Consider the following 26,138-nt stretch of genomic DNA (forward strand, 5'->3'; position numbering starts at 1 on the left):
ATGGTGTTTTTGTGATTTTGAGAGCGGAGAGAACACAGCCTTGACACCGCAATTGTTTTTTCTACTTTTCTGTCAACCGACACAGCTTCAGTCAACTAGTGAGTCTGTTCGACACCATTTTTGACATACATTTATTTTTCCATCATTTTGATACAAGTGGCCCTTGGTTATCGTCTAGGTTTTTAGACATAGATCATTTACGTTCTACCTCTACCTGATCTCTAAAATGACAAAAACTGAACATAAGATTTTTAGTCGCATTATGATTATTTTATTTCAATTTTAAAACTCATCGCTTTCATTGTTCAAGATACTTCTGGACCGAACGTCATGCTTTGTATTTAGTCTGCATGAATTGTAGTAAATTTGTTAACCAATTTTGTCTTGTTATAATTTATTTTAGAGTCAACAAAATACAGCAACTTTTAAAGCAACAGGCATTTTTTAATGATCAATTATGACATGAATGTGTAAAGTTCAGCAGTGTTTTTCTACCTCCTCCAGCAGAACAGGCATGCCCATACGGATGCCATTTTCTAGCTTGTGAAGAAAGTTTGGATCAGTGAGCTTGATCACTTTTAAACCATTCTTGGCCTCCTTTGAGCGTATCCATCGGTTAGCCTAAAAAAGAAAGAATGGGTAATTTATGTCTGAGTGTGGAATGATATGAAACCAGAAATTAAACCTCAAATAATATTTCAGTCAAAAAGATGATCACATACTTTTGCTGTTTAAGTCAGTGGAAAATTAAAAATACATTGTAGTATTATCTTGTGTAAACATTTCATTTATTCTGACAGCAAGTCTACTGGATATTATTTCCAGTTATTTAATTGAAAAGAACCACAGAAACAGGAGCAGCTCTAAAGTAAACACAAGTAGTTGAGAGGAAGATAAGTGATTTTTCAAGTTCTTTTTTTTGTTTTGTCTTTTAATAAAGTGACAATATTCCGTCAATAATCGTGTATATTGTACTGTGTATTAAGGACAGTTAATTAGCTCATTCACCTGATCTTGGGGGTCAATCATGAGAGGCCAGCGGCGACCCTCATTCACCAGTATTCCATTCTCTGTGGACACCGTGTCCCGGGGCAGACCTTCATTATTCCATTTTTGAATGACGTATGGGTCACCCAGAATGTTGATAAGGCTGAAGCTGGCACTTATGGGAATTTTCAGTTGTTGGCACTGTATTATCCACTCGTCAACCAGCTGAAGAAGGAGGGAAGATGTGAAAACTCGAATGAATTAATTGGGCATGACAACAGTCTTTTATTTTTAATTTATAACGTACCACCATTAGGGTGAAGTTGTCCACACAGCAAGGAAACTGACACATTAGCTTTTTGTTTTCTCAGTTTGTTTCATTATGTATTAGAAATATTAAAGTGGACATATTTTACATAAAAACACAAAATTCAGAGGAATAGGAGCAGAGGGAAGAATACATTGTGTGTTTTCTTCCCCTTTTTTTTATTGGGGCAAAAACATTTACGTTTCACAATCAAATTTCCCTTTAGCGTCTCTATTTAAATAAATCACCAATTCTTCTAAATGATTTGTAACCTACTCTGCAGATCACTGTCTTAATTAACTATTTCACAATTATTCAATACCCTTGATTTGATAAGCTTTTAAAATACTGTATTTTAATTGAGTTGGACAGAGGCTCCCCTCTACTTCTGGTGGAAGGATAGTTCCGGACTTTTGTCTCCCTATGCACCAAACAGCAGCTCAGAGTACCCACCGTTTTGGAGTTCCTGGAGGGGGTGCTAGAGAGCGCTACTCACGTGGGCAATGACAGTAAAACCTGGAGGGTCGTGATCGGGAAGAATGATGGTTACTTGGCTGCGGCGTAGTCTAGTTTGGACTGGGCTAGCATCGCACAGTGGCTGCAAGTACGTCAGCGAATCTCTCTTGACACAGGCTTAAGCAAGCCCACCGTCATCATTAGGGACAGATTGATTATCAGATGCGCAGATTATCGGCGCGGATATTCAGCATTTTCACGATTATCGACATCCGCCATTTTGAAGAATCATACGGTCGATAATAGATTCTGTTTTAAAAGGAACCCCGACTGTCATGACAAGTTTGCTCTATATTATTTATTTGGTTGTTACTAACATAAATATAAGATTTATTTGTCAAAAATCATTTCCAGTCTAATATATTTTGTAGAAACTTTATTTGGACGTACACCAGCATTGTTATTTACGTCGCAACACATTAAGTGTGTAGTGACGTAGAATGGCGAGTGGCTCTCTGACGAGCAATTTGAAACAACTATAAAGAAAGCAAGGTAAGCGTTGTAGCGTTCCTAAAGACACTACATGGATCAGGAGTCACCCCTCCCCCACGCCGTGCTCTCGTCATTCACCAGATGCCTTCAAGAGTTTTGATCGTCCCTTTAGGAACGCTACAGGGCTTACCTTGCTGTCTTTATAGTTGTTTCACTTTTCTCGGCAGAGAGCCTGCCCCCATTCTACGTCTTTACGCACTGAATGTGTTGCGACGTAAATGACAACGGCGACGTTCATCCAAATAAAGTTTCTACAAAAAGTATTGAACTGGAAATGATTTTTGTAAAATGAATCTCATAGTTATGTTAGTAACAGCTAAATAAATATAGAGCAAACTTGTCATGACAGTCGGAGTTCCTTTTAAAAAAATGTTAACTTCAGGGAACTAATTATTTACATTTTCAGTGATGCTGCTTACCCTGGGAACTCTCTGCACAGTCTATTTTTGTTTGAAATTAAAACTAAATTAGTAAAAATGTTATATTTCAGATAGTTTGAAATTTTGGGAAACTATCAACTATAGAAAACAATTTACTAAAATTGTTATTTATCTTGATACTGACCCTGCGAGATCCCTAAACTTTTTGTTATATTTTTAAAACAAAGATGTCTATTGACTAAGATTATTATTTTTTTTTTATTCCAATATTTTACAAACCCTAAACGTTGTTCAATAAACATATGCTTAAAAAAATAAAAGGGGGAGGGTTTTTTTTCCCCTCATTTTGATGCTAATAGTTTCCCTTTTAGTGAAAATGAATATCGGCTCCAAATATTGGTTATCGACGTCCTTGGATACTAACAATCGGTACTGGCATCGGCCCTGAAAAAAACTACCTTTAGTCATCATATTCTTCATCCATTGTGTTACATGTGAGGCTAACAGCTACATACATACATGGAGTACATATGTGCAATGTGCAGAGTAGAGTATGTATTGCGTAAAACTGCAGCTGTGGTGTTGTTTTCATAGCTGCTTATATTGTAAGTTAGAATGAATGAATTAGGAGACTCTTCCTACCAATTTTCTATAGTGAGAGGTAAATGCTCCATAGTAGGCCACACAAGCAGCGGCGATAAAGACGTTGCCTACAACATCGATAATCTGTTGATCAAATGTGGCAACACTTTGCTCCCAGCGCACTTGCTCATCTCCTAAAGCCGATGTGAGCTTCCCTGCTCTGGTCAACCGAGCCTGTGTCACTGCCATTGTGTTAACTGCGCAAAGAGAAAATAGTCAGAGATAAGGTGAGGAATTTGCTTTTAGCAAATAATTGCTTAATGGTGTACATTCAGGAACAAATCCATAGTTAATACTTCAGCACAGGTACAAAGGACATGGCAATCACCCAATTCCTGCTTTTCATTAAGGCTGCTGTCATATGATTCCTGTAGAACCCTGATCTTGTCTTCCACACTCTGGAGCATTTGTTGCTTTTCTCTCAGTGTTGCCATTGTGAGTTCCAGCTCCGCCTATATTGGATGTGCAGGTATAACTGAGCATGCCAAAACAGTGAACCGTTTCAAGTGAGTGCATACAGCGTTGTGCTGTAGACTAAATTGCTGACCTGCGCCTTTGCAAATGCTTCTCTCTTTGGACCAACTTCCTTGAGGATTCTGGAGTATATGTCCATAGCCCTAACCCACATACACATGGATTTGCATGCTTTGGAAACCTTCTCCACCTTTAAACCAAACAAGGGTCCAGCAAAAAGATAAATGATGAAATCCGTCAACTTGAAAATTAAAATTACACATTTTACCATGAACTAACTTCAAATGCAAATGTTATCAAAGCTACCAAGTAGCTATCAATCAAAACTACCACAAAAACATTTTTTGACTAAAAATAGAAACAAACCTTCTCGGGTATGAAGTCCGGGTTGTTGATGTATTTCTGCAGCTTTGCCAGGACTTGAGGCTTAATATTGTCCTTGTCGTAGTCAGTCAAATATCGGGTGAAATTGGAATCACCAAGTAACTTTTTGGCATTTGGCCAGTCCGGCCTGTGCAAGGAAAAATAAGAGATTCAAAATGCAATGCTGGTCAAATTAACGTTACAATTTTACAGATAAAGTGGTCAATGGTTAGTGCTACTATATAACATATAATAATATGTATATTTTATATAATATAAAAAACAAACATTAGGTTACAGGAAATATTACCGCTAATTTAGGGCACATTATAAAATGTGCATTGATTTATATACATGTACGGTAAATGTATTGACAGGTTTACTATACTGACATTTATTATTCTGATACACAATATGAGACATGACACAAAAGAATCCAAACACTACTTCATCACTTAGAGTAGGTGTATTCTTAATTGTTCATTTGTATGCTTCCAATATTTTGGAGACCTTTTCTGTTTCAGCCTAATTGTGCTCCAATGCATAAAATAAGATTCATAAGGGCACAATTGAATTTCGAAGTTTGATATGGAATAATTTACAAAGAACCACGACCTCAAGATCACAACTTTGGGATGAACTAGAACAGAGAAAAGTGTACAATGCAAATGTCTTAGCATTTTTCATTTCTTTTAACACTCTCTGTAAAAGTTTTTGGTTCTCTTGCCATTATATATATTTTTTTACAGGAATTTAGCTCTAGTTCTTCTGAGAGAGAGAAGCACACATACTTGTAGTTGAGCAGGATGCAGACAGCTTCCATGACAGTCATGACCATGTCAGGTGGTTTGGTGAACACTTTGAGCTCCGAAATGTCAGCCTTGTCCAGAGAATTCAGAGCCTGGTTAGCACCCTCCAAGGCAGGCAGAGCCTCGTTCAGGTCTCTTTGGGTATCATCAGCTATCGCCTGAGTATCTTCAGCTTTGACCTTTGCTATTGCCTCTTCTTCTTTCACAGTACGACGTGTCTGTGAAATTCAAAAGCTGCACATGTCAAATATACTAAGACTTGGGATTTATCAAGAAAATTTGGGTATAAAAGAGTGAAATACCTCATCAGCACTCTCTTGGTCAACAGACAGTTTTTCCATTAAAGCGTCAACATCAATGCTTTTCTGTTTGAGAAGTGGCTCCAGAGCAGAAAGGTCCACTTTCATTGTGGCCACAAGCTCATTGGTCTCCAGGAGCTTTGTCAGACCACTCTTAACACGGTCCCTTGCCTATAGAAATGCACATGATAGCGTGATGTTTAACTGAGATGATATTACAATGACTGAAAAATTGTCGCTATTTTCTACACACATTTTCCATTTATTTTTTGGCTTCGCCTTACAAGCACTAGCTGCTGCCTCTTGTTGTCAAGCATGGACAGGTACAGGTTGATTAGTTCTAAGTAGGAAGTGGGCGTGGTGTAATAGCGACGTCTCAGTTCTAAGTAGAATCTATCAGCCATGACGGTGACGCTGACATGCGTCTCCACACACAAATCTGAGAAGCTCTGCTTGAGTTCATCCGTACCAAAGTCCACACCCTGGAAGAAGGCCTGAGAGACAGAAAGGAGGGCCTCACGAGGCCACTGAATAAAAGGAGAATAGAAGAACAACAGGTAAGGGAATGGAGCAATTCAGCTGCTGTTTATAGACCCCGCCCTCCCTCCAAAAGTATCCTAACAGCAATTAATTCAGTAAGAAAAAAAAAGTTAAAATAAAAAAGTTAAAATATATTAAAAGTTACATACAAGACACACCATCAGTATTTCAGGTTTTATTTCCATGGACTGACTTATGGGTATGACAAACAACTTAGAAGATTCGGGTTTTGCATGTGCAGGCTACAATTGCAAATTGAGGTGAAACCAACTTGAAAAAATTGAGAGTGTCTACGGGTGAAAAACCTGCAAATAAGAAGGACGATAACTTTTTCAGTCTTTGCAAATATTGGCCTTCCCGAGCACAATCATTTGGAATGTCCGGAAGAAGAAACAAAACACTCGTGTACCACATAAATGACGTCAAATGGGTAAAGATACATGAAAGGACAGATGAGATTAATTTTAAGATTTAACTAAACGGAAAGGCAAAATTTGGGGGGAAAGAAATGTCTGCTTTTGACCCCAAAACCCGACAGGATAATCTGTGAAACCAAATGCAGGCAATGTCATGGCTTCTTCTCAGGCAGGCTCATAAATCTTGTTGACTACAGTGATCAAAATGAATTCTGAACTTCTTCAGAAACATTTTGTCGCCAATTTAAAGAAAAATACAGCCAAATTGATGGGGAGATCCGTCATCATGCAGCTACTCTGGGCTAGATTCATCTCTAGATTTAAACACTATAGAGCATGCATTTTAGCTTCTAAATTGGCGATCCAAGGGAGTAACCCCCAAAATGAAAAGTGGAAAGGGCAGTAGAAAAAGCACCATAAAGAAGAATGCAAGACTTTGTTGATGTCAATTGGTCACAGTCTTGATGCAGTTAAACATGTAATCTTAGTCACTTAGGTATATCTATTTGATCCAATCTGCTGCTCATCCAACAATTAAACTAAATGTTTAATTAAAAGAAGAAAAAAAGCTGAAATGAGTTTTGAAATCCATTTTTATCTACAGCAGAAATAATGGGAATTGGCCTTGGAAGGGAAAGTTGGCATTACATAGGTTGATACCAGTAGCCTGCAGCATTGATAATGTTACAGGGGTGGATAACGCCTATACAAAAATGCACCTTAAACTCATTTAAAACACAATATAACCCATACCCAACTGTATTGACAAATGAATTGCCATGGTCAGAAAATGGCAGCGTCATTTCAGCATACTGTACCTCCACAAACCAGTCAATGGTGCAGCAGTTGACCAGCGAGGGGAACATGCGACAGCGGGACCTGAAGGCATCACCGACTGGACTCATACACAGCACAATATGCAGCTTCTCCCGGACACGAGAGATAAAATATTGGAACACCTGAAGGTCACAAACACACAACAAGTTTGACACAGCCACATAGTCACAGTGCCAAATATGACATCAAATCACTTGTTCAATAATCTTTTGAACCTGATGTCATTCAATTGTAGTGTGTTCTAAAGCTGTAGCCTACACGTCATTTGTGTTAGCGGGTCCTGTTCTAAATGTGATTGAACCCAACTTGAAATAATCAATGAACAATGATTATTGCACATTATAGTTTGTCACCTCATAAACAGCTCATGTTTTTATATCCATTTAAAAAAAAGTTTGTAATGCTATTTATATGGCCACATAGACCTTTCATATTACAATATTCAATTTGTTTCATTAAAACAATTCATTGTATTTTGTGAGAATTGTCTTATATGAGTAAGGCACCCATTTTACATTAGACAAATCCCACAGCACACCACTAAATTAAAAAAAAGCATCAAATTATTATCTCGTCTCAATGTACTCACAAGTTAACTTAGTGTGACGTGGGCTTCTTTAATTGAACACAGTGCTGATGGTATACACAGAGGAAGCCATGATCTATTCTGTTTCTACGGCATATTTCACTCTTTTGCCAGCCTGTATGAAATTGTCAGGACTGGAAACTGGCGTTTTCAAAAAAATATATAATCATGAAGAGAGGAGACTCCAATATAGTCAAGTGCCTTCAACAAGTAAGGGAGCAGGGCGGTCTCAGACTGATAGAATATTTTAAATGAATGGCTGCTGTCGCACAGTTGCTAACAGCCTGCAGATGAGAGACAAGGGAACAAAACAAACAAAGCAAAGCATACTTACGTGTAAGTCATAAGCAAGATTGGCATTTAGAGAATGATATATAAAACTGAAAGGAACTCAAAGCGCCACACTACATACGCACATTGCCGCCGGTATAAAACAGGAAAACCCAAATATGGAAATCGACACCATTACAGTACAGACAGGACATAAAAGAGACACATTTAAAAGGTGGCTCACTGCAGGAAAATTAGCTTGAGTCCCTGACCAATCAGATGGTTAGGGATTTTCCAGGATTGCTGTATAAAAAATCTGGACAGAACTCTCAGGGTTTTTCCTCTGCTTGGAATCAATTATTTTTTGACCGGATCAGCCTTTTGCCTCCAGTCTCAATTTTTGCCTGTTTGGTTTTTGCACCAGATTGGTGAGCTTGGCCAGGGATCCCCCTCGTCCACGGACCCTGCTGGGGGACTCTTCAGCCTGTTTATGCGGTTTTAGCCACTTTAATATTAATGGCAACATACTTGGCTACGCTTATTATACCTCCTGCCATCTAATGGAAGTGTATTAATTTGTTCTGCCTGTCATTATACATTGATGGCATAGATAGATGGCCACATACATGTGTGTAATTAATAAATATGTTTTTGAAAAATCAAAGGAATTTGGATAATTTCCTGCGGCACTTCTAAAGCCTTACCCTGCCCTTGGTTTCTTTGGTGTTTGCCATGGGGCAGCGAACAAGGAAGACAGTGCCATGATGCTAGCGGCAAGTCCTTCACCTATTGGATGCATCTTATGACGTCATGACACTGCTCTCAAGGTGAACATTAATTCAACTTGAAGGCACGTTGCAGTACGATTATCAGCCGGTTGTAAGTTTTGCAACTTCATTAAAGACAACAGGACTCCTCCCGTTGTTCTGCAACACGCCAAAGTGGGGGTTGGTTGACCAAGAGACGGTCTGCCTCTTAGTCCACAGACAGCCAACCCCCACCCAGCTCTGGAATTTAAGAGTGAATGAGAAAAAAAAAACTTTCCAAAAATAGGGTTAGGGTTAGTCTTAAATGAATTAGGAAATGTTAGGTATTTGCCATTCTGAAATATTGACCCAATGAAGTATTGTGAAGGTGTTTCATTTTTGTGACATATTCCCCACTTAACCTTTCATTTGTGCATGTGTTTAACAGTTGTAAGCTCTAGGTTACATGCCGTTCATGTGTTCGACTGTCCGTGTTTGCATTGATTGAATCTTGACCTTAGAATCAAATATGGGATCAAAAATTCAAGCTGTTGATTCTTTGCAAAATTCCCTCCAACCTGGTAAATTTCTACCGGCCCCTCAGTTGAAACCTGAGACATGAAGACAGAACCCATATGGGGCCTTATGTACAAAGACTTGCGTGGCTTTCATACTAAAGCACAGCGTACGTCCATATCCAGGAAACGTCGCACACACACAAAAAATCAAAATGAAGGAATCTGTGCGTACGTACGAATCCAAGCACATTCCGTTCTAAATCAATGCGGAAATGTTAGAGGACCAGACTCCTCTCTTTCCATGCCCACACATAAATATGCAAAATAAGTATAAACAGGGCTTGAGGGTGGGAATGATTACATTGCATGATAAGATAATTACATTATAAAGAATAGGCACAAATGAAAACAAACAATGTGCGCTTGAGACGCTTGTAAACAAGGTAGAGGCACAAAAAACTGTTATTTTTGGCAGGCTGTCCTCGGAAGTCTGTAAGAACCTCATTGACGAAAGTGCCTTCGTAATGTGTCAGCCGTCGCGGAGGCTTTAAGTTACATTTAATAAAATAATACAAGACAACCCTCCACCGCCGCCAATACTGGATGAATGGCGTGTTTAAGGAGCATCAATCTGTTTGTGATTGTGGAGGTTTAAATTTGGAAGATGCGCATCCCCCACGTACACCACAGTGACAATATTTCGTGGCATGCCCGCCGCCGTTAGCTAGAGAGTATGTTGAATGCGCTTGTTTAAAGGGCATCAGTTAGTCATTGATTAATTTGTGATCGGAAAACCTGCGCAGTCACAAACTATCCATCCCCTCGTCCTGTGTCGTCCGCCGTACCTACAACACCCCCGCACCCCCATGACAACGTTTACGTCTTCGACGCATGGATGCCGCCATCCTCCGCTCCCCTCCCGTGGGTATAAAATGATAACTGAATAATATATGACATACAGTAAATATAATTTCACAGCTACCACCTGGCGAACAGTCCACCTCTCGCAACTGCCCAGCATCATCTCTACGACTTGCCAACGGCTCCAAAGCAAGAAAATCTTGCCGTGAAGCACTGCACATTCCCACGCTCATTTCACATCTGAACGTAAGAGTGAAAAGGTGCGTACGCCGCGATTTTGTGCGTACGCACCCTTTGTAGATGAGGCCCCTGGTGAGGATGCTAGCAATTGCTACTTATAAAAAGACAGGCCTCATTGCTGCCAGTTCCTCGTTTGCCTTTGCCTCTTTGGGTCCTGCTCCTGGCTTCTCTTCCCTCTTTTGTCTTCCCTCTTTTTCTCGCCCGGCTGCGTGCCGCAGAAGCCAAACCCAACTGACTCCCCGCCATTGTTGTCCCCTTTTAATGGTGGAAAAGCAGAGACCATCACTTAACAAATTTGTCTTCCTTTTTATGTTTTTCTTAACTGCGTGGTCACTACACGCGACCCTCACGGCGGCCATCACTCTGCAACAGGCCCAAGGAAACACGCTGTTATTGTTTCTGCCAGGCTCAAAGGATGACAGGGTGGCACAGACAAAAAGGCGCTCTGAAGCCGAAACAAAAAGGGCCCTCTCCAGTCAGCAGATGGACTCCTAAAGGATTGCCCCCACGATCCAAGCCGTGAGGGCTTCTTCCATCTTGATGAAATCTCTCCTGAACTGAACCTTCTACTCATCTTTTCTTCAACGAACTGGCTTGCCAAATCGTCAACCCAGGAACACCTCTCTGCGTCTAGGGGCCAAACTTAGACCTTCTGTAAGTGCAACTTTGCAAACATTGCAAACCAGATTGTACAAATTGGTGCATCCAATTAGGCTAAGTAATTAGGTTAACTTCTGGTCCCATGTTTTGCCTAATGTTTAAGACATTTTCTCTCTTCTTGATTGTTTTTTTAAATCTTTGATTATTTTATCGTTTTTCTAGTTCCCAAGTAGGGCGGCACGGTGGGTGACTGGTTAGCACGTCCGCCTCCCAGTGCTGAGGACGTGAGATCGAGTCCGGGCTTCGGCCTTCCTGGGTGGAGTTTGCATGTTCTCCCCGTGCTTGCGTGGGTTTTCTCCGGGTGCTCCGGTTTCCTCCCACATTCCAAAGACATGCATGGCAGGTTGATTGGAAACTCCAAATTGTCCATAGGTGTGATTGTGAGTGTGGATGGTTGTTTGTCTCTGTGTGCCCTGCGATTGGCTGGCAACCAGTTCAGGGTGTACCCTGCCTACTGCCCGAAGCCAGCTGGGATAGGCTCCCGCCACCGTTGCTAGGAAAAGCAGTTAAGAAGATGGATGGATGGATAGTTTTTAAGTAGATTTTCATAAATAGATTAGGAAAAAAAACATGCACAAAATCGAAATCTGATTGTATGGGCCTACTGTGTGTGTGTTTTATCAATTTATATTAACCTCTAAGCTGAACAAAGAACTCACAAAATTGTTAAAGGGTACAACCTTCATTTTATTGACTGATTTAAAGAGGTTATCTGTTATTTTGATACAATTATCAAAAATCGACTATCGGCTAAATTTATTTAAATATTAAATTTGAGTTTCCTTCAATTAATGAATCAATTGATTATTAGTTTAATAATTAACCATTTAATAATGAATTGAACCGATTTACCCTTCATTGCGGTAAACGCCCACCTTGCATATCGCAGTGCAATGTGACATATGTTCCATCCTTAGACCCTCGCAGCACAATGAATAATGAACAATGAATGGGTTCGTCAACGACATGCTACACCTTGCTAAGTTCATTGTGAAAAGGCCTTAATTAGGGATCTTTCACGACACACTAGTGTACTGTGGCACACTGGTTGGGAATCACTGGACTCGGTGGCGGAGCTTCGTAGTGCCACCAAACATCTAAGGGAAAATGTTGAAATTTAGATATCTGTGATTTTCCTGCCATTTTCACGTGGTTGCAGTAGCTCCCAGCTAATGAGAAATTAACCATTTGCATTAAAATGCAGTGCACCATTGGTGTACAAATTGCTGAATGATTGAGATATTTGTTTTGGGACGAATGTGCATATGATTACCTCATCTCTGTTCTCCTCACTGATTCCAGCTTCTTTGGCTTTTGGGCGGGTTGCAGCTAGCACTTGTTCCAGCTCATCTTTTTCAAAGAGGTTGGGTACTTCACCAGAGTTCAACATGTTGTTGACATCTTCCAAAAACCCTTCCACAACAATCTAAAAAAAAATGCGGGTTAAGAGACAAACTGCTTGACATGCATAATTTCTTCCTTTATCAATGGAGTCATACCTGAGTATCTGTAAAAAGGAACACTGTATCTTTCCTTTCCACCCCAGCCATCCTGTAGAGCCTCCTCAAGTCTTCATGGAAGCTGTCGTAGTTATAGCCTCGACTCAGCTCAATCTCAAAGCACTGGTAGTCACAAATGTGGGACGCTAGTCGAGTGAGCGACTGCTTGCCCGTTCCCCCCACTCCTACCAGCAGGCCGTTGCCTCGCTCCAGGCGAACCATGCGAGCGATTCTAGAAAGTGCGATTGGCAAAATCAATTCTATAACAACACTGCAGCAGCCTTTGTGGTTTAGAATGATGTTTAGAGGTGCCTGGATTTCAAGTAAGTTGGCAATCACTTTCTAGTTAGGTGCACCATAGGTGAGAAAACTATTGCACTGAAAGGCAGATTTCTTTGTCTGAATAGCAAGATAATTTCCTCGATATTTTGCACAAAAACTTAGAAATAAAGCATTTTATATGTATGATACAAAGAGAGAAACTAACAGTGGTTTTGCTTTTTAAAAAACCCAAAAGAATTGTTATATCGTCCCAAATATAATATTTTAGCGTGTTGTGATATGAAACTAAACATGACACTGCACTGTAGTATTACAAATCCTGTTGTTGAGTAGAATCATTTTTGAGTTGCATAGTAGGCTATTTATATAATGAGACAGTCCTCCAACAGAATACGACCACAAAGGTCGTTTTCAAATGTGCCAAATTACGACTAAGTGTTGCGTATTGTAGTTTAGCGGCCCCCTATCGGCCATGTAAATAGCGGAAAAATAGTAAAGTGAATCATAAGTGTTACCAGGATTTGAACTTGGGTCATCTTCTCTGAAAACAAGAGTTTATCTGACTGAGCTAACCAGGCAGTGAGTGTTTCAGTGTTGACTACATATTTTGTAACGTCAAACATACTACAACCTCAGCCTCTTCCTTTCCTCAACCATTAGTGTCTCATGTAAAGATGTAACGTGTACAACTTCACTGAAAGCTTAAACTAACCCCACACATTAGTCCCGCTGACGACAACTTGACATACATGTTAACAGTAAAAAAACAGCAAAGTAGTAACAGCTCCGTTAACCCAGTAAGATAGACGCTCGTCTTCTGACCAAACGACCCGAGTTCGAGTCTCATTAACTCCACTTATGGTTCACTTGACTATTTTTTTACTATTCAACATGGCCAATAGAGGTCGCTAAACTACAATACGAAACACTTGGTCGTATTTGGGTGCATGGTAAAACGACCAATATGGTCGTTTATTGTTGGAGGACTTGCATATAATACATAAATACTATGTAATGCTATAAAGATTTAACGGCCGTACGTGCATCTTCTGTCCAATTTCGTGCTGGAGGGTCACAACATGATGTATTTTCTACTTTTATTGGTTGCTGTACGCATTTATAGAAGTCATTTGTGAAATGACGTTCGAGTGGAGGACCTACGGGTTATTTTGGGGCAGGTTTCCCAGGACACGCTAGCTACAATTTGGATAAAAACATGTTGCACATTGTCTACTAATCATTTAGTTTCATACACTTTGATTACAATTATGTTAACCTTTGGGCTAATAAGAAATGAAAATGAAGACCATAATGAGGGTATTTTTGGAGAAATCTCAAAATCTAAATTTTTAACCACCCAATCTATTGAAGGTTCTTGCAACATGCAGACCCTTTAGCCATATTATTTTTTTTGCAGTCCTATGAATACCATATCTACAAATATTGCATCCTCAAATACAAACAAGATCAATATTAGGGAACTGTTTGTTCATGAATACCTGGAAACATGCTCAATGGCATCCTGGAAGAAGACCAGCTTGCTCTCCTTGGAGTAAGTTACGTTGTAGTCACATAAATAGTCCAGCAGAACATTTTGGATCTTATCCAGGTCTGTAAGATCTTCATACTGACGTTCTTCCTTTTCTGCACCCACCTAAAGGCATACCATGTTTAGCTGTTTTTTTTGTTTTGTTTTGTTTTTTATTTGAATACTGGGGACTTTTGGTACTGTATATGTTCATCACATCTAAAATGTTAACAAATATGTTAAGCAAAACGTAATGTCCCTCAAAAATGGAGCAAGGCAAGAGGAGGTGACTCGGGCATAGCTGATCTCCTAGTCTGTAATCCTTTGTTTTTTTTTTCCTTTTCATTTTTCAAATCAATTACCAAGTTTGTTCTATCTTAAACTTTTTTTAATTTTTTTAAATACACATTATGTAAATGTTTTGTCATGGAAATTAATTTCAAAATTATAATTATATAATTTTTTGAAAACCAGAGTGTACCTGCATGTTTGGCGTCAGTGTGAAGAATCATACCTTAATGAAGTCCCCAAATATGATTGGCTCAGTCACAAAGTATGAGGGATCCAAGTTAATCCCAAAAAATTTGCCTGAAAAAAAAAAAGACATGAATCAGAGGTGGAGTATTTTGTATCAAGTATGAAAATAACGATGATCCAAATTTTGATATGTGCATGTTTCAAATGAGCATTTGGGTAGATTGGGTATATTTTGACCATTCTTACTGGCTGTCTCACAGACGATCATGTTAAAATACTCTTTATCTTGGCCATTGATGAGTCGATCGTGGAAAACACGTTGACATTCGTGGCAGAAAAGACGAAAGATCTGAGTCTTATCTCTCACTTGACTTGGTTCACATTGCAGCATACCTTGAAATAAAGACAGTGAGAGAAGACTTCATATTATACAACCATGTAAGATTGCTTGGCTTCACCAAAGACTTTTAATATGAAGCTGAAACTCTTATTGCTCTTGTATTTTATATCATCAATGTGTTTTTGTTTTGTTTTTTTAACTCTTTGACTGCCAAAAACGTTAAATAACGTTTCGTAAAATGCTATGGAGGAGTGCCAAAGACGTTAAAAGACGTTTTTTTTCAAAACAGGTGAAACTAACCATTTTCTATTGTTGATTACTCAAAAACGGAATAAGGTAGAAACAAACTTTTTTTTTTCTGATGGAAGATGAGAGTCCAATCTTGTTTTGGCAGTATGTGTGTTTCCATAGTCCAAACACATAATTTTCTATGGACCTTGAAAGATCAGTCAAAATGCTTAAAATCGGCTGGCACCCACGGCATCCCTTTTCTGAAAACGTCTGGCAGTCAAAGAGTTAACCTGAAATGTCTCAGTCATTAGCCAGTGGAAGTCATTTACTCAAACATCTTAAATACTGTAATTTGCATAAATCGACTTGGATTAAATAATTCTCATAAATTGATCTGCTGTCCGCCTTGTTTATTATTTATCTTTATAAGTAAGCATCACTGCACTAGAGGAAGGGGAGCCAATATGCCACAGTTATGGGACTGTAATTGTTTGCTGCACCACAATGAATCTTAAGCGATGAATCAGAAATCCATTCTAATCCAACATTTAATTCTTAGGCATTCTTTTTTTTTTTTTTTTACCTCAAACATAAAACAAAAAATGTTGTTTTGAAAATATATAAGTACATATATAAATTTAAAAAACGAATCAGAATAAAGAAAAAACCTACAACGGCGTATTGAGGCCATGTATAAATATATATTTTTTAGAGGGCGGGGGCAATATTCCAAGAAAAAACTTGCAAATTAGCCACTTTCTAAACTCGCAATTTTACAAAAAAAATTCTCGCAAAGTTTAAAAAGTGGCAAATTTTTGGAAAAATTGCGACTATATAGTGGCAGATTGGCGAGAAAAAAAAAAAGAAATTTACGAGAAATACACTTAGTGTAGCTGTAGTCTAATCATGTGAGGATTTGATGGTGGTTGATGGGACACTGTTTATAAAATGAAAAGGCAGGATGGAGACGGATTTATTCTTAAATGAAAACGTTAATCGTCATTCACCGCAGCCAGAGCGACAACACTTCCTGATCCCCTATCAGATGATTAACACTATCCAATCAGATGCTAGCATACCATAGGTAAATGCAAGTGAATGACGGAGAGCAGCAGATTCAACACATCAACTTAGATACTTGTACAAAAAAAAAATACCAAAATGTATGAATATGTAAATAATAATTATGGAAACATAAATGTACAAGTAAATTTACATTTTAACAAATTAACTTAAGTGCTTGATAGTTCGGGTGTGGACCTTCGCAAGGCGAGGCGTCTCTGTCGTTGGCCAGTGGCCGTACACAACGGTTCAAAGAGCGAATGCTTAACATGATATGGTTAATTTATGCTAAAGCCATTACTATCTCCTTATTTGGAAACCCAACCGAAAGGTATTGTCACAAACAGTCAAGTAGTACGCTATGTGTATTTCTCGTAAGTTTTGGAGGTTTTTTTCTCACAAATCTGCCACTATATAAAGTTGCAAATTTGCGAGAAAAAAAATTCTTAAATTTGCGAGTTTATAAAGCGGCAAATTTGCAAGTTTTTTTCTCTAAATAATTGCCCCTGCCCTCTAAAAAAATATATATTTATACGTGGCTCTAATACGCCGTTGTACAAACCTGCCTTAACTCATAACAGTTACCACAAAAAAACGGGAGCTACTGTGAATCCCCATTAAAGGGGAAGTCAACGCAAGAAGTTTCTTTACAATAATATGATGAATGTGCCTCAACTCGTCTAAACATAGAATTCTGATTAATATTGCGTTTGTGAAATATGAGTTAAAAATCCATTTCCTTTTATAAATCTCAGGGGGAGGCCATTTTGCCTTTTACAGTCAAATGAAAATGACATCACAGTTGCTCATGGCACAGGTAAAAAACAATCACGTTTCAGATGATTGGTTGGTACCTGAGCAACTGTGGTGTCATTTTAAGTCAACAGCAAGTGACAAAATGGCTGCCCCCTGAGATGGATAAAACCAGGTGGATTTTGCTGCTTAACTCATATTCCACAAACGCAGTAATCACAATACCATGCATGTTTAGTAGTGCTGTCAAGGTTAAAGTGTTAACTAATTAATTAATCACTAAAATGATCATATTAAACATGTATTAACGCAGATTAAGCACACTATTAATTTTGACCGCAGATGATGCTTTAGCATCTGACAGCGGATGGTTACATTAAAGGTAGCACAGGTTGTGTTTGAGCAATAAACATACATTAAAGTAAAGCATTCAATAAATGTTTGCGTATGACATTCAGAATATTTGTTCATGTCAAACTATCGGTTTCATTTGTTTTTCCATTTTAAATTATGCAAGTAATTAACAGATTAGAAAAAGATGACGAGCGTGTGCAGTGGATAAAAAAATGCTGAAGACTTCCTCATAACATTAAATGTTGAAAGAATTGAAACATAACAGCGGCGCTTTAAATTTGGCAGGCAAAAATTTTTGGTTTTAAAGGCTTTTTAATCAAGCGATTGATCAAAATTCTATGATGTGATCAATCTGATTAAAAAAAAAAAACATTGTTTGACAGCTCTAATGTTTAGACTAGCGGGGATGCATAGAACATATTGTAAAGGGGAGGTTGACTTCCTCTTTAAACAGTTATTTAAATGTCAAATATCATGAACATAGCACTTAAGAATAATATATTACATCTCTAAAATCACATTTTTAAATTTTGGGTAGATAAAAAAAAAATAATCATTGAACACAATCTATTTCATTCATTCATTAATTTTCTAAAACCAGACTTTAAACAAAATACAGTATAGAATATTTGGTACACAACAAATTTGTAGCATGTTAAATTTTAATAAATAAATAAATAAATGTTGAGGGTGCATTGTGCCGTTTAAAAAGGTAATATTAAAGCTTTTTCTACATCATGCATGCTCCACCAATGTCCAGATAAGTACGAAGAGCCCTGACTTCATAGCTGACACACAGCTGTTGTGATTTTGGTGCGGCTGTTCCACATTCTTGATCTTGGATATCGATTATTTATTAAATGTTTTCACGTACCACCTGAAACGTGTTGACGTACCATTAGGGGTACACGTACCTCTTGTTGGGAAACACTGGCCTAAAGCTATGGTAACATAAGCATGGTAAATAGGCTATAGTTGGCAGAATGGTTTCCAGAAACTAATTTGTTATTTCTTTCCTTGCCCACTAGGATTAAATACTCAGAATGAGAAACAATATTGAGACATTGTGACAATGTATGGCATTGGACAAAGGGGTATTAGGGCTGGGAATTTACCAATGTTTTTGAGAATCACTACTGCCAAGTCAAAGCACACAACAATAGTTATGTGTTTACAGGGAACATTTATACACGCAACTGTAAGATAGGGTGTATTTTTTATACTCAATTCTCACCTTGGACACACTTGGAGAGGTCCCTGAGATTGAAGACATAATGAGACTTGGCTGGAGTGGGAAGCAGATCCACACTTAATCTGTTATAAATCTCCACGGCTGAATCCACAATCTGTTTTGCGCAGTCCTTCACGGGTTGAGCAAACTCTTTGAGGAAACCAGACAAAATGGCCTGCAGGAAAGTTGAGGACAAAAAACATAAGCAGGTTGAAGCACAGTATGCACTATGAGTGTGTTTGTGTACAATGATTATCTGTTTGAGGCTTTGCTCTGAGGGTGTGGGAAGACAAAGCATGCTGAAGTGGCGAATGAACCGAGGAGTCACAGGGTTGCGTCCTCCTCCTGGTGGAGCGCATGCAGCTGCAATAGTCATGTCCTGGAGAAGAAAACGAGGAAATGCCAAGGTAAGGAAGAAGGCTCTGGATTTTTTTTATTTACTAGTACTGTAATTGATTATTAACTCATTCACTCCCAGCCATTTTCAGAAACAATCCCCTTCACTCACTGTTTTAATGGATTTTGACTGATTTTGCAAGGCCCATAAAATATTGTGTTCTATTGCTATAAAAACATAGAACCTAACAAAAGAAAAATTGAAGTCTCTTCTTTCATCAATAATTTTTTTGTATCTGTTTCCGTTTTTACGCCTATTTAGAATTGTGAGTAATTGAGTTTTCTTTCAACATGGCCCTGGTTGATATATTTTACTCTGTTGCCACCTGCTGGCCGTTTGTGTAATAAATACCATTTCTTGAACCGTTCTTTGCAGTTGAGAGGCTGCATCAAAGCTTTCTGTATGCTCTAGCATAAAAAAAAAACATAAAAACGTATAAATATGTCTTTGAGACACTTAAAACACTTAAAACAAAACATATTTATACGTTTTGGGGAGCAATTCCGTAGAGTATAAACATGGCGTCTTACAAGGGCAGAGTTTGAAGTTTGAAAGAGTGAAGCCTCTGTAATGATATATTTACCACTTTTTAAATGATAAAATGCATTTATTGTCATATATAGAATGTGATTTAAACTGTCTTTTAATGAGCTGATTATTTACAAGCCATATTATGGCTACCGCTACAATATTTTTTATAAAGTTATTTCACAATAGTGTACCTGTATCTCCTTCCAGAAGAAAAATTCCCTGTCATAAAATCCAGAGAAGTCTTGGAACTGACGTAGGAGTTCAATGGGGGGCTGAGAGCCGTAACTGTCCAATTTGGGCATATTCAGATCGTCTACAAACACCACTATTCTCTTATCCTTAGGCGCACCTACGCAGAATGAGAGGAAACCGGATTAGGATGCGAGGTTAATGAAACGAGTGAAAAGAAATGGAACATTAATGTGTTGATTGAGTGATGATACAGCAGTGAAAATGACCCCCAAAAACATATTTTGCAAATAAATGATTGTGTGAGCAGACAAAATGATATTATAAACAGTTTTTTTGGTGTGTTTTTTTTATTTTTTATTTTAATGAGAGTGTACAGTCCTATTTACCAAGCATGTTCTTCCTCTTTTTTTCCAGCTTAGACTCAATGATTTCTTGTGTGCGGGCAGAAGAAGTCTGAGCAGAGAAGTTGATATAGACAGGAATATAGCCACAATTTTCCTGGATACTGTTGAGAAGGCCCCGAGCAATCACTGACTGTAAAAGACACAAAGTGCACATATTTCTTTGATCGTTGCATCCTGCATCTACTATAAAGTTGAAAGAATTCTGAGAAATGGCAAAACTACAGTAGATGAGTACAATGCAAAGTTGCTGCGAATCAAGCCAAATGCCCACTGTTCTAAGTACATACAGTTGAGCCATTAATAAAAATATAATTTAAATAATCATCATAAACATCCAGCCTTTTGAACCTGGTCTACCACTGAAACAGTATGCAGTACTTTTTTTGTTGTCACTACTTGCCTTCCCCACTCCTGTGGAACCAGTGAAGAGTACAGAATGGCGTACTGAGAGCAGTTTCTCCATCAGATAGCCATAGCGGACGGTGTCTGCGGTGGGAACCAACATTTCAAAGAAGGCTTGCTCGTTGTCGTATGAAAATAATGGTATTATTTTCTCCCACTGGACAAATGAATTTTTGGAAAAGTTGATGAACACATCCCACAGTCCTCCATTGGTAGGAAGCTACAAAAGACAATGGAAACGCAATCAATAAAACGCATGCAAATACTTCAGAAATATTATGCATTAGATTAAATTGTTGCTGACTTGTACATGCACTTAAAGAATGCATTATAACACATCATGTTCTGTTTTTGCTCAATTATTACAGTATACGTTCTCACATCATCTACAGCCACAGAAATTGAGTAATATTTCAACCCATGCAGGCTTTTTGTCTGCACCGCATTCTTTTACCACAAGCAGAATTTTGTACATTAAAGGGGAATTTAGCCCACAAATCTTCTTCATAATAATATGTTCTATGCAGCTCCACTAGTCTAAACACGGTTTTCTGATTAATGTTGTGTATGTAGAATGCGAGTTAAGCAGCAAAATCCACCCATTTTTTTCCATCTCAGGGGGCGGCCATTTTGTCATGTACTGCCACTTGCTGTTGACTAAAAATTACATCACAGTTACTAGGGGCTCAGGTAACGATCAATCACAGCTCACCTGTTTATTGAAGCTGAGTCGTGATTGGTCGTTACCTGAGACCTGAGCAACTGTGATGACATTTTCAGTTGACAGTTAGTGGCAAAATGGCCACCCCCGGAGATGGATAACAATGGTTGGATTTTCCTGCTGAACTCATATTCCACAAACGCAATATTAATCAGAATGGGGTGTTTAGACTAGTGGAGCTGCATAGAACATACTATTGTAGATTTGAGGTCCCGCTTAAAGAGACAGTGTGTAGAATTTTGCCATCTTGTGGTGAATTAATAGAATGCAACAATTTAAGTTCAAAGCATTTTTGAAGCGCCTGCACTACGGTGCCTCAGAGAGACCACATTTTGCAAGCCTAGTGAGCAAGCGAGCAGCCCGGTAAGCAGGAGCTAGCTGGAGCAAGAGTGGTTAACAAGAACTCACTGCAGCAGCTAACAAGAGCGACTAGCAAGAACTAGCTGGAGCCCGGAGCGGCTAGTTGAAGAAACTAACAATAGCCAGCGAGAGCAAAGCAGAGTGAGACAAGTGGCGGGATCCCGAATCACGGGACGCAGCAGTGACCACCTGTAAGCCCCAGATGTGGAAAGTAAGCGGCGGTCGATTATTGGGTCGCGGACCCGGCGGCATGAGTGAGCATTAGGGGGCTGGACTCGCCTTGGGAGTCAGCTGTGCCCGCCCTGGGTTGGCAGCTGTTTTGAGAGGCCTCGCCAATCAGTTTTTCCCATCAGTCACGTAAACTTACGTTGCTTCTGCTATACTTCCTTTCAAGTTTGGCTTTGATTGACAGGTAAAGATAGCCAATGACAATCAGGATGGGGAGGCGATCAGATTTGACACACAAATCTACGTCTGGGTAAGCCAGTGCGCCCGAATGACCGCCCACGTCATTTATGTCGCAAGCTGCGTCTGCCTGTTGCTGCCTTTTTGTGTATTAAAAAAAAAAAAGTGATGCAAAGCGACGTATTGTAATGGAAGCCACCAAACGTCAAACCTCGATCCAGGCTTACAAAGTTGACATCCCTGGAATTGCTGTGAGTCCTCACGTTACAACGTTCACAAGTAAGTGGGAAACATTTATTTTAATCAGTCGAACCACACACACACGGACAAAATTGTCAAACAACACACACTGTAATGCGGTTAAACAGACCCACACACGCACGCAGGCACACAAACACAAGCACAACAACAAGTTATGCTGCAGGATAAAATTATGCATCACATTGCAGTACAATGTGAGTTGAAGTCTGTTTTTTATTGCCAAGCTTGTTAATGTTGATGACTGCCATCAAGTTCTAATAAACAATGCACTTTACACATGATCCTTTTAGTTTTCACTGAACCTATATAATATCGTTCTTGTATCATTATCAGTCTTGCAGTAGAGGCAAGTGAAATGAAATAACACAAAATAAAATGTATTAATTTAATAAGTAGGTAAATATACAAGTAAATAAAAAATAATATTGATACATTAATAGCAAGAAATAGGGAAGTGAATACTTAAACTTACTTTAAGTAAATAAATATCAATAAAATAACAAAGAGCAGCATGCAGACGCCATAAAACACTGAAACGATGCAGTCTCATGTTGAGTCAAAGACCAAAGAATAGAGACGTCTGACAAAAACCACAAGATATGAAATTTTGTCCATATCGTACAGATTAAATCCAAACAGTGAAGGAGGGCAACTGCTCGCCACTCCCAGATAAAAGAGCCATATTCCTTCGGACATAGTCAACAAAAATGTTGTTTGGCTTTGTTGCTAATGAACTTTTGAGTTCAACTACATTATTGTTTTACATTTGCCTTTTAGATTTCATGATGAACTGCCGCTTTTAAGTGAAAGACAATATTTCTGAGCACTTTTGCCATTGTCACGACACCACTTTTCAGCCTGAAGAATATTAGATTTAGGTTGAAGAAGTGTGCCCCCTCAAAATAATGTAATGCCACCCCCTGTAATTTCTTTCTGCAGCACGGCGTGACCTACGTCATATATTTAACAATTACTAAACCTACAATTGTATAAAAAATATGTTATGCATATTATTGAAATAATAGTGGTGGTGGTGTGTGTGTGTGTGTGTGTGTGGGGGGGGGGGGGGGGGGGGTCCAAATGAATGATTAGTTCACCACTAGATTTTTTGTTCCATTAAACAAGAAACACACTTTCTTATTCCATCAACTGACCAAATAAAACTACAATCCTGTTTACAATGATCATGTCTACCTGTGAATGAGTTGTGCAGTACCTTCGCACTGTTGTTGTCTTTAAATTGCTCTCTGATAAAGTTGTCAAAATCATCCCAGTGATTACTGGGCAGGTTGCCTCCTACTGCCCATAAGTAGCAAAATATGAAGGTCTGACACAGCACATCATTGAGGCGCTTGGAATCCTGCCATGCGCCAACACACACATAATATGCTGTCAGAACGTAATGGAATGTTACAGTACAAACAGTGAAGCAATTTGACTGATCCATCATTTTCAGTTTACAGATATCGTCTGAGTATGATGTACCATATTAAAATCTGGTCCGTCTTTGCCGAGCAGCAGTGACTCCATCAGAACACAAAGAGTGCAGACTTTACTTATGTCCACCTGGCGAATCGCTTGGATGCAAAATTTCCATATAAACTGGAGCCCATCCTCCACATACTGCTGAAATAACTCAAGCAATATTGTCTTCACTGTGTCGGGAAGCTTGAAAGGACAGAAAGATATGAAAAAAACACATGTTTTCAGTGACGTTAGAGATTTGTGCAAATTTGTAATCTGCTTTTATATTGGCTGGACAGAAACAAACTGTCCCATTGGAAAAGCGGTTAAATAACACTTCATCTTTGATTTAATCTCAAATGACCAGAAACGGAGAGTCACTGAAAAGAGTGTCTCAATATGTCTTTGTAAAGGCTAAACATGGTAATTATGGCATCTATTAACTTCTATATCTTGGGTTTGACATCAAAAGATGAATATACGACAAGAGTATTTCAGGTATTTACATCTAAATGTGATAAACAATTTAGGAGACCATCAGACTACCATTTGTTTGAACCCAGCCAGTATTGAAAACATTCAACATGTAATGTTTTTTTTTTGCCCATGTATGCCTATTACATGGATAATTCAAACAATAAATAGTGCTGAATGGATACGCTCAGTTTCAGATTCTGCTTTTGCCTGTGCTGACATTTATAAATTAAAGATGTAACCAACATGAAAACCAGCAATCTGTCTATGGGTAAAAACAAAACAAAAAAACAAGAGAATTATGAGGCTGAGAGAAGATGGAGAAGCAATCAGTACAACATTTTGACATGTCATTTAGAAGGAAACCACTATTGTAATACATAGCATATGTCAATTGGCCTTTAGTTGATGGTAGAAACCTTTGAGTCTACTTGGGCTGTGGACGAATCGGTGGTGATTGAGATACTAATAAACCATTAAAAACAAATATGAAACAGAATTTTTGGATTTGAGTGAGAATGATTATAGCATACTGTTGCATGTATGAATGTCAAAGGAATGTTAGAATGGCAACGCCTGTGACGTACACACGTATGTTGGGGGTGCACGGTGAGGTGTGAAGTGCGCTTTTCAAGAGCGACAACTGGAAATTTTTGCACGCGTGTAGGAATGTTTAGCCGACTAATGAGCATTAAATTAAACTTTTAAGCAATCAGTCAATAAAGCCCATCTAGGCAATGTATCAACACCTTTGTCATTACTTTGCTGTTGGCCTCTGTCACCGTCCAAGCAGAAGGGAGTTTGCAAAATTGGACCAGAGAGACAAACCCTTGGCAGGTTAACTTAGCGCTAGCTGCTAGCTGGATTTAAAACTTTACCAAAAGTTGGCCAGTGTACGGTGATGGATCCTGCATGGTAAATTAAAAAAACTAAACTTTCCGTAGGTTGACTTGGCATGTTTTCAAAAAAGTGAATATGAGGCTTGCTACGGCACTTAGGACAACATGGTAGATAAGGCACTACACATTTATCATTATGATCAAATTGGATTTTTTTTTTTTTTTGTACTATGACATTTTTGGGCAAAATTACAATTAGTAACCCATTTGAGTCGAGTTGGAATTTGCTGCTTAATCTGTAAACAAACAGCGAACACAATTTTTTTTTGAGGATTTAAGGACTCAGCACAAGTCGAGTATGAGACGTGCTCAGAGGCAGGTTAGACCTTGTGTTGGTATTGTCGCAGATGCATACAGATGCATGTGCATTAGTACAGTAGCATTGATAGTAAACTAATTTGCCAATCTTCAAAAAAATATATATATATTTGCTAGAAAATGTTTTAGACAAAATCCTACTTTAGATCCTAGACCACTGAGCCATGTCTGGACATAGGGCATCCATTTGAGTTCATCTGGGTCAATAAAGACCATTCCACAGCGACTGACTGTGGCTGGAGATGCTACAGCCAAATCCTGGACCTGAAAAACAGAATAAGTGACATTTTGTCTCAAGTCATGCTGATGGAAGGACGAAAATATTCTAGCAGTATATAGCATGTATGGTTCGGAAATAGCTGTCACCTCAAACACCATGTGTATGGATGGTGAAAGTTTGATACGTTCGCTATTAGCCAGGCAAAGCATTTTGTTGTCATCCAGCACGGTATTCATGTTCTCAATCCAGAGAGCATCAACTGGTCCATCACAAATAACCCACTTGTGGTCATCGGTGGTGTCGTCGACTGCATCACGGACACTCAGCGCCATTAACCCATCACGCCATTCAAGGGTCAGTGAGTTAACCTAAAGCAGATTTTTTTAGAAG

General features: G+C 38.8%; 1 protein-coding gene across 1 annotated transcript in view; it reads right to left on the minus strand.

Moving 5' to 3' along the window:
- The window catches only part of dnah6 (dynein, axonemal, heavy chain 6), a 60,775-nt gene that overhangs the window by 14,603 nt on the left and 20,034 nt on the right, over positions 1 to 26,138 (minus strand). Inside the window, exons 37-60 of the mRNA XM_077570166.1 lie at positions 25,895 to 26,116; positions 25,670 to 25,792; positions 23,859 to 24,041; positions 23,590 to 23,733; positions 20,625 to 20,846; positions 20,207 to 20,354; positions 19,820 to 19,977; positions 18,948 to 19,079; positions 18,704 to 18,875; positions 14,976 to 15,122; positions 14,767 to 14,840; positions 14,224 to 14,378; positions 12,443 to 12,674; positions 12,217 to 12,369; positions 7,044 to 7,184; positions 5,554 to 5,796; positions 5,273 to 5,440; positions 4,953 to 5,188; positions 4,165 to 4,309; positions 3,872 to 3,988; positions 3,653 to 3,776; positions 3,325 to 3,521; positions 1,009 to 1,212; positions 496 to 621 (exon numbers count right to left, since the gene is read on the minus strand). Coding sequence (XP_077426292.1) covers positions 496 to 621; positions 1,009 to 1,212; positions 3,325 to 3,521; positions 3,653 to 3,776; positions 3,872 to 3,988; positions 4,165 to 4,309; positions 4,953 to 5,188; positions 5,273 to 5,440; positions 5,554 to 5,796; positions 7,044 to 7,184; positions 12,217 to 12,369; positions 12,443 to 12,674; positions 14,224 to 14,378; positions 14,767 to 14,840; positions 14,976 to 15,122; positions 18,704 to 18,875; positions 18,948 to 19,079; positions 19,820 to 19,977; positions 20,207 to 20,354; positions 20,625 to 20,846; positions 23,590 to 23,733; positions 23,859 to 24,041; positions 25,670 to 25,792; positions 25,895 to 26,116 — 3,966 coding nt within the window. The remainder of the gene's footprint in view (positions 1 to 495; positions 622 to 1,008; positions 1,213 to 3,324; positions 3,522 to 3,652; positions 3,777 to 3,871; positions 3,989 to 4,164; positions 4,310 to 4,952; positions 5,189 to 5,272; positions 5,441 to 5,553; positions 5,797 to 7,043; positions 7,185 to 12,216; positions 12,370 to 12,442; positions 12,675 to 14,223; positions 14,379 to 14,766; positions 14,841 to 14,975; positions 15,123 to 18,703; positions 18,876 to 18,947; positions 19,080 to 19,819; positions 19,978 to 20,206; positions 20,355 to 20,624; positions 20,847 to 23,589; positions 23,734 to 23,858; positions 24,042 to 25,669; positions 25,793 to 25,894; positions 26,117 to 26,138) is intronic.

Source organism: Vanacampus margaritifer, chromosome 7 (assembly GCF_051991255.1).
Source record: "Vanacampus margaritifer isolate UIUO_Vmar chromosome 7, RoL_Vmar_1.0, whole genome shotgun sequence".
Taxonomy (NCBI): domain Eukaryota; kingdom Metazoa; phylum Chordata; class Actinopteri; order Syngnathiformes; family Syngnathidae; genus Vanacampus; species Vanacampus margaritifer.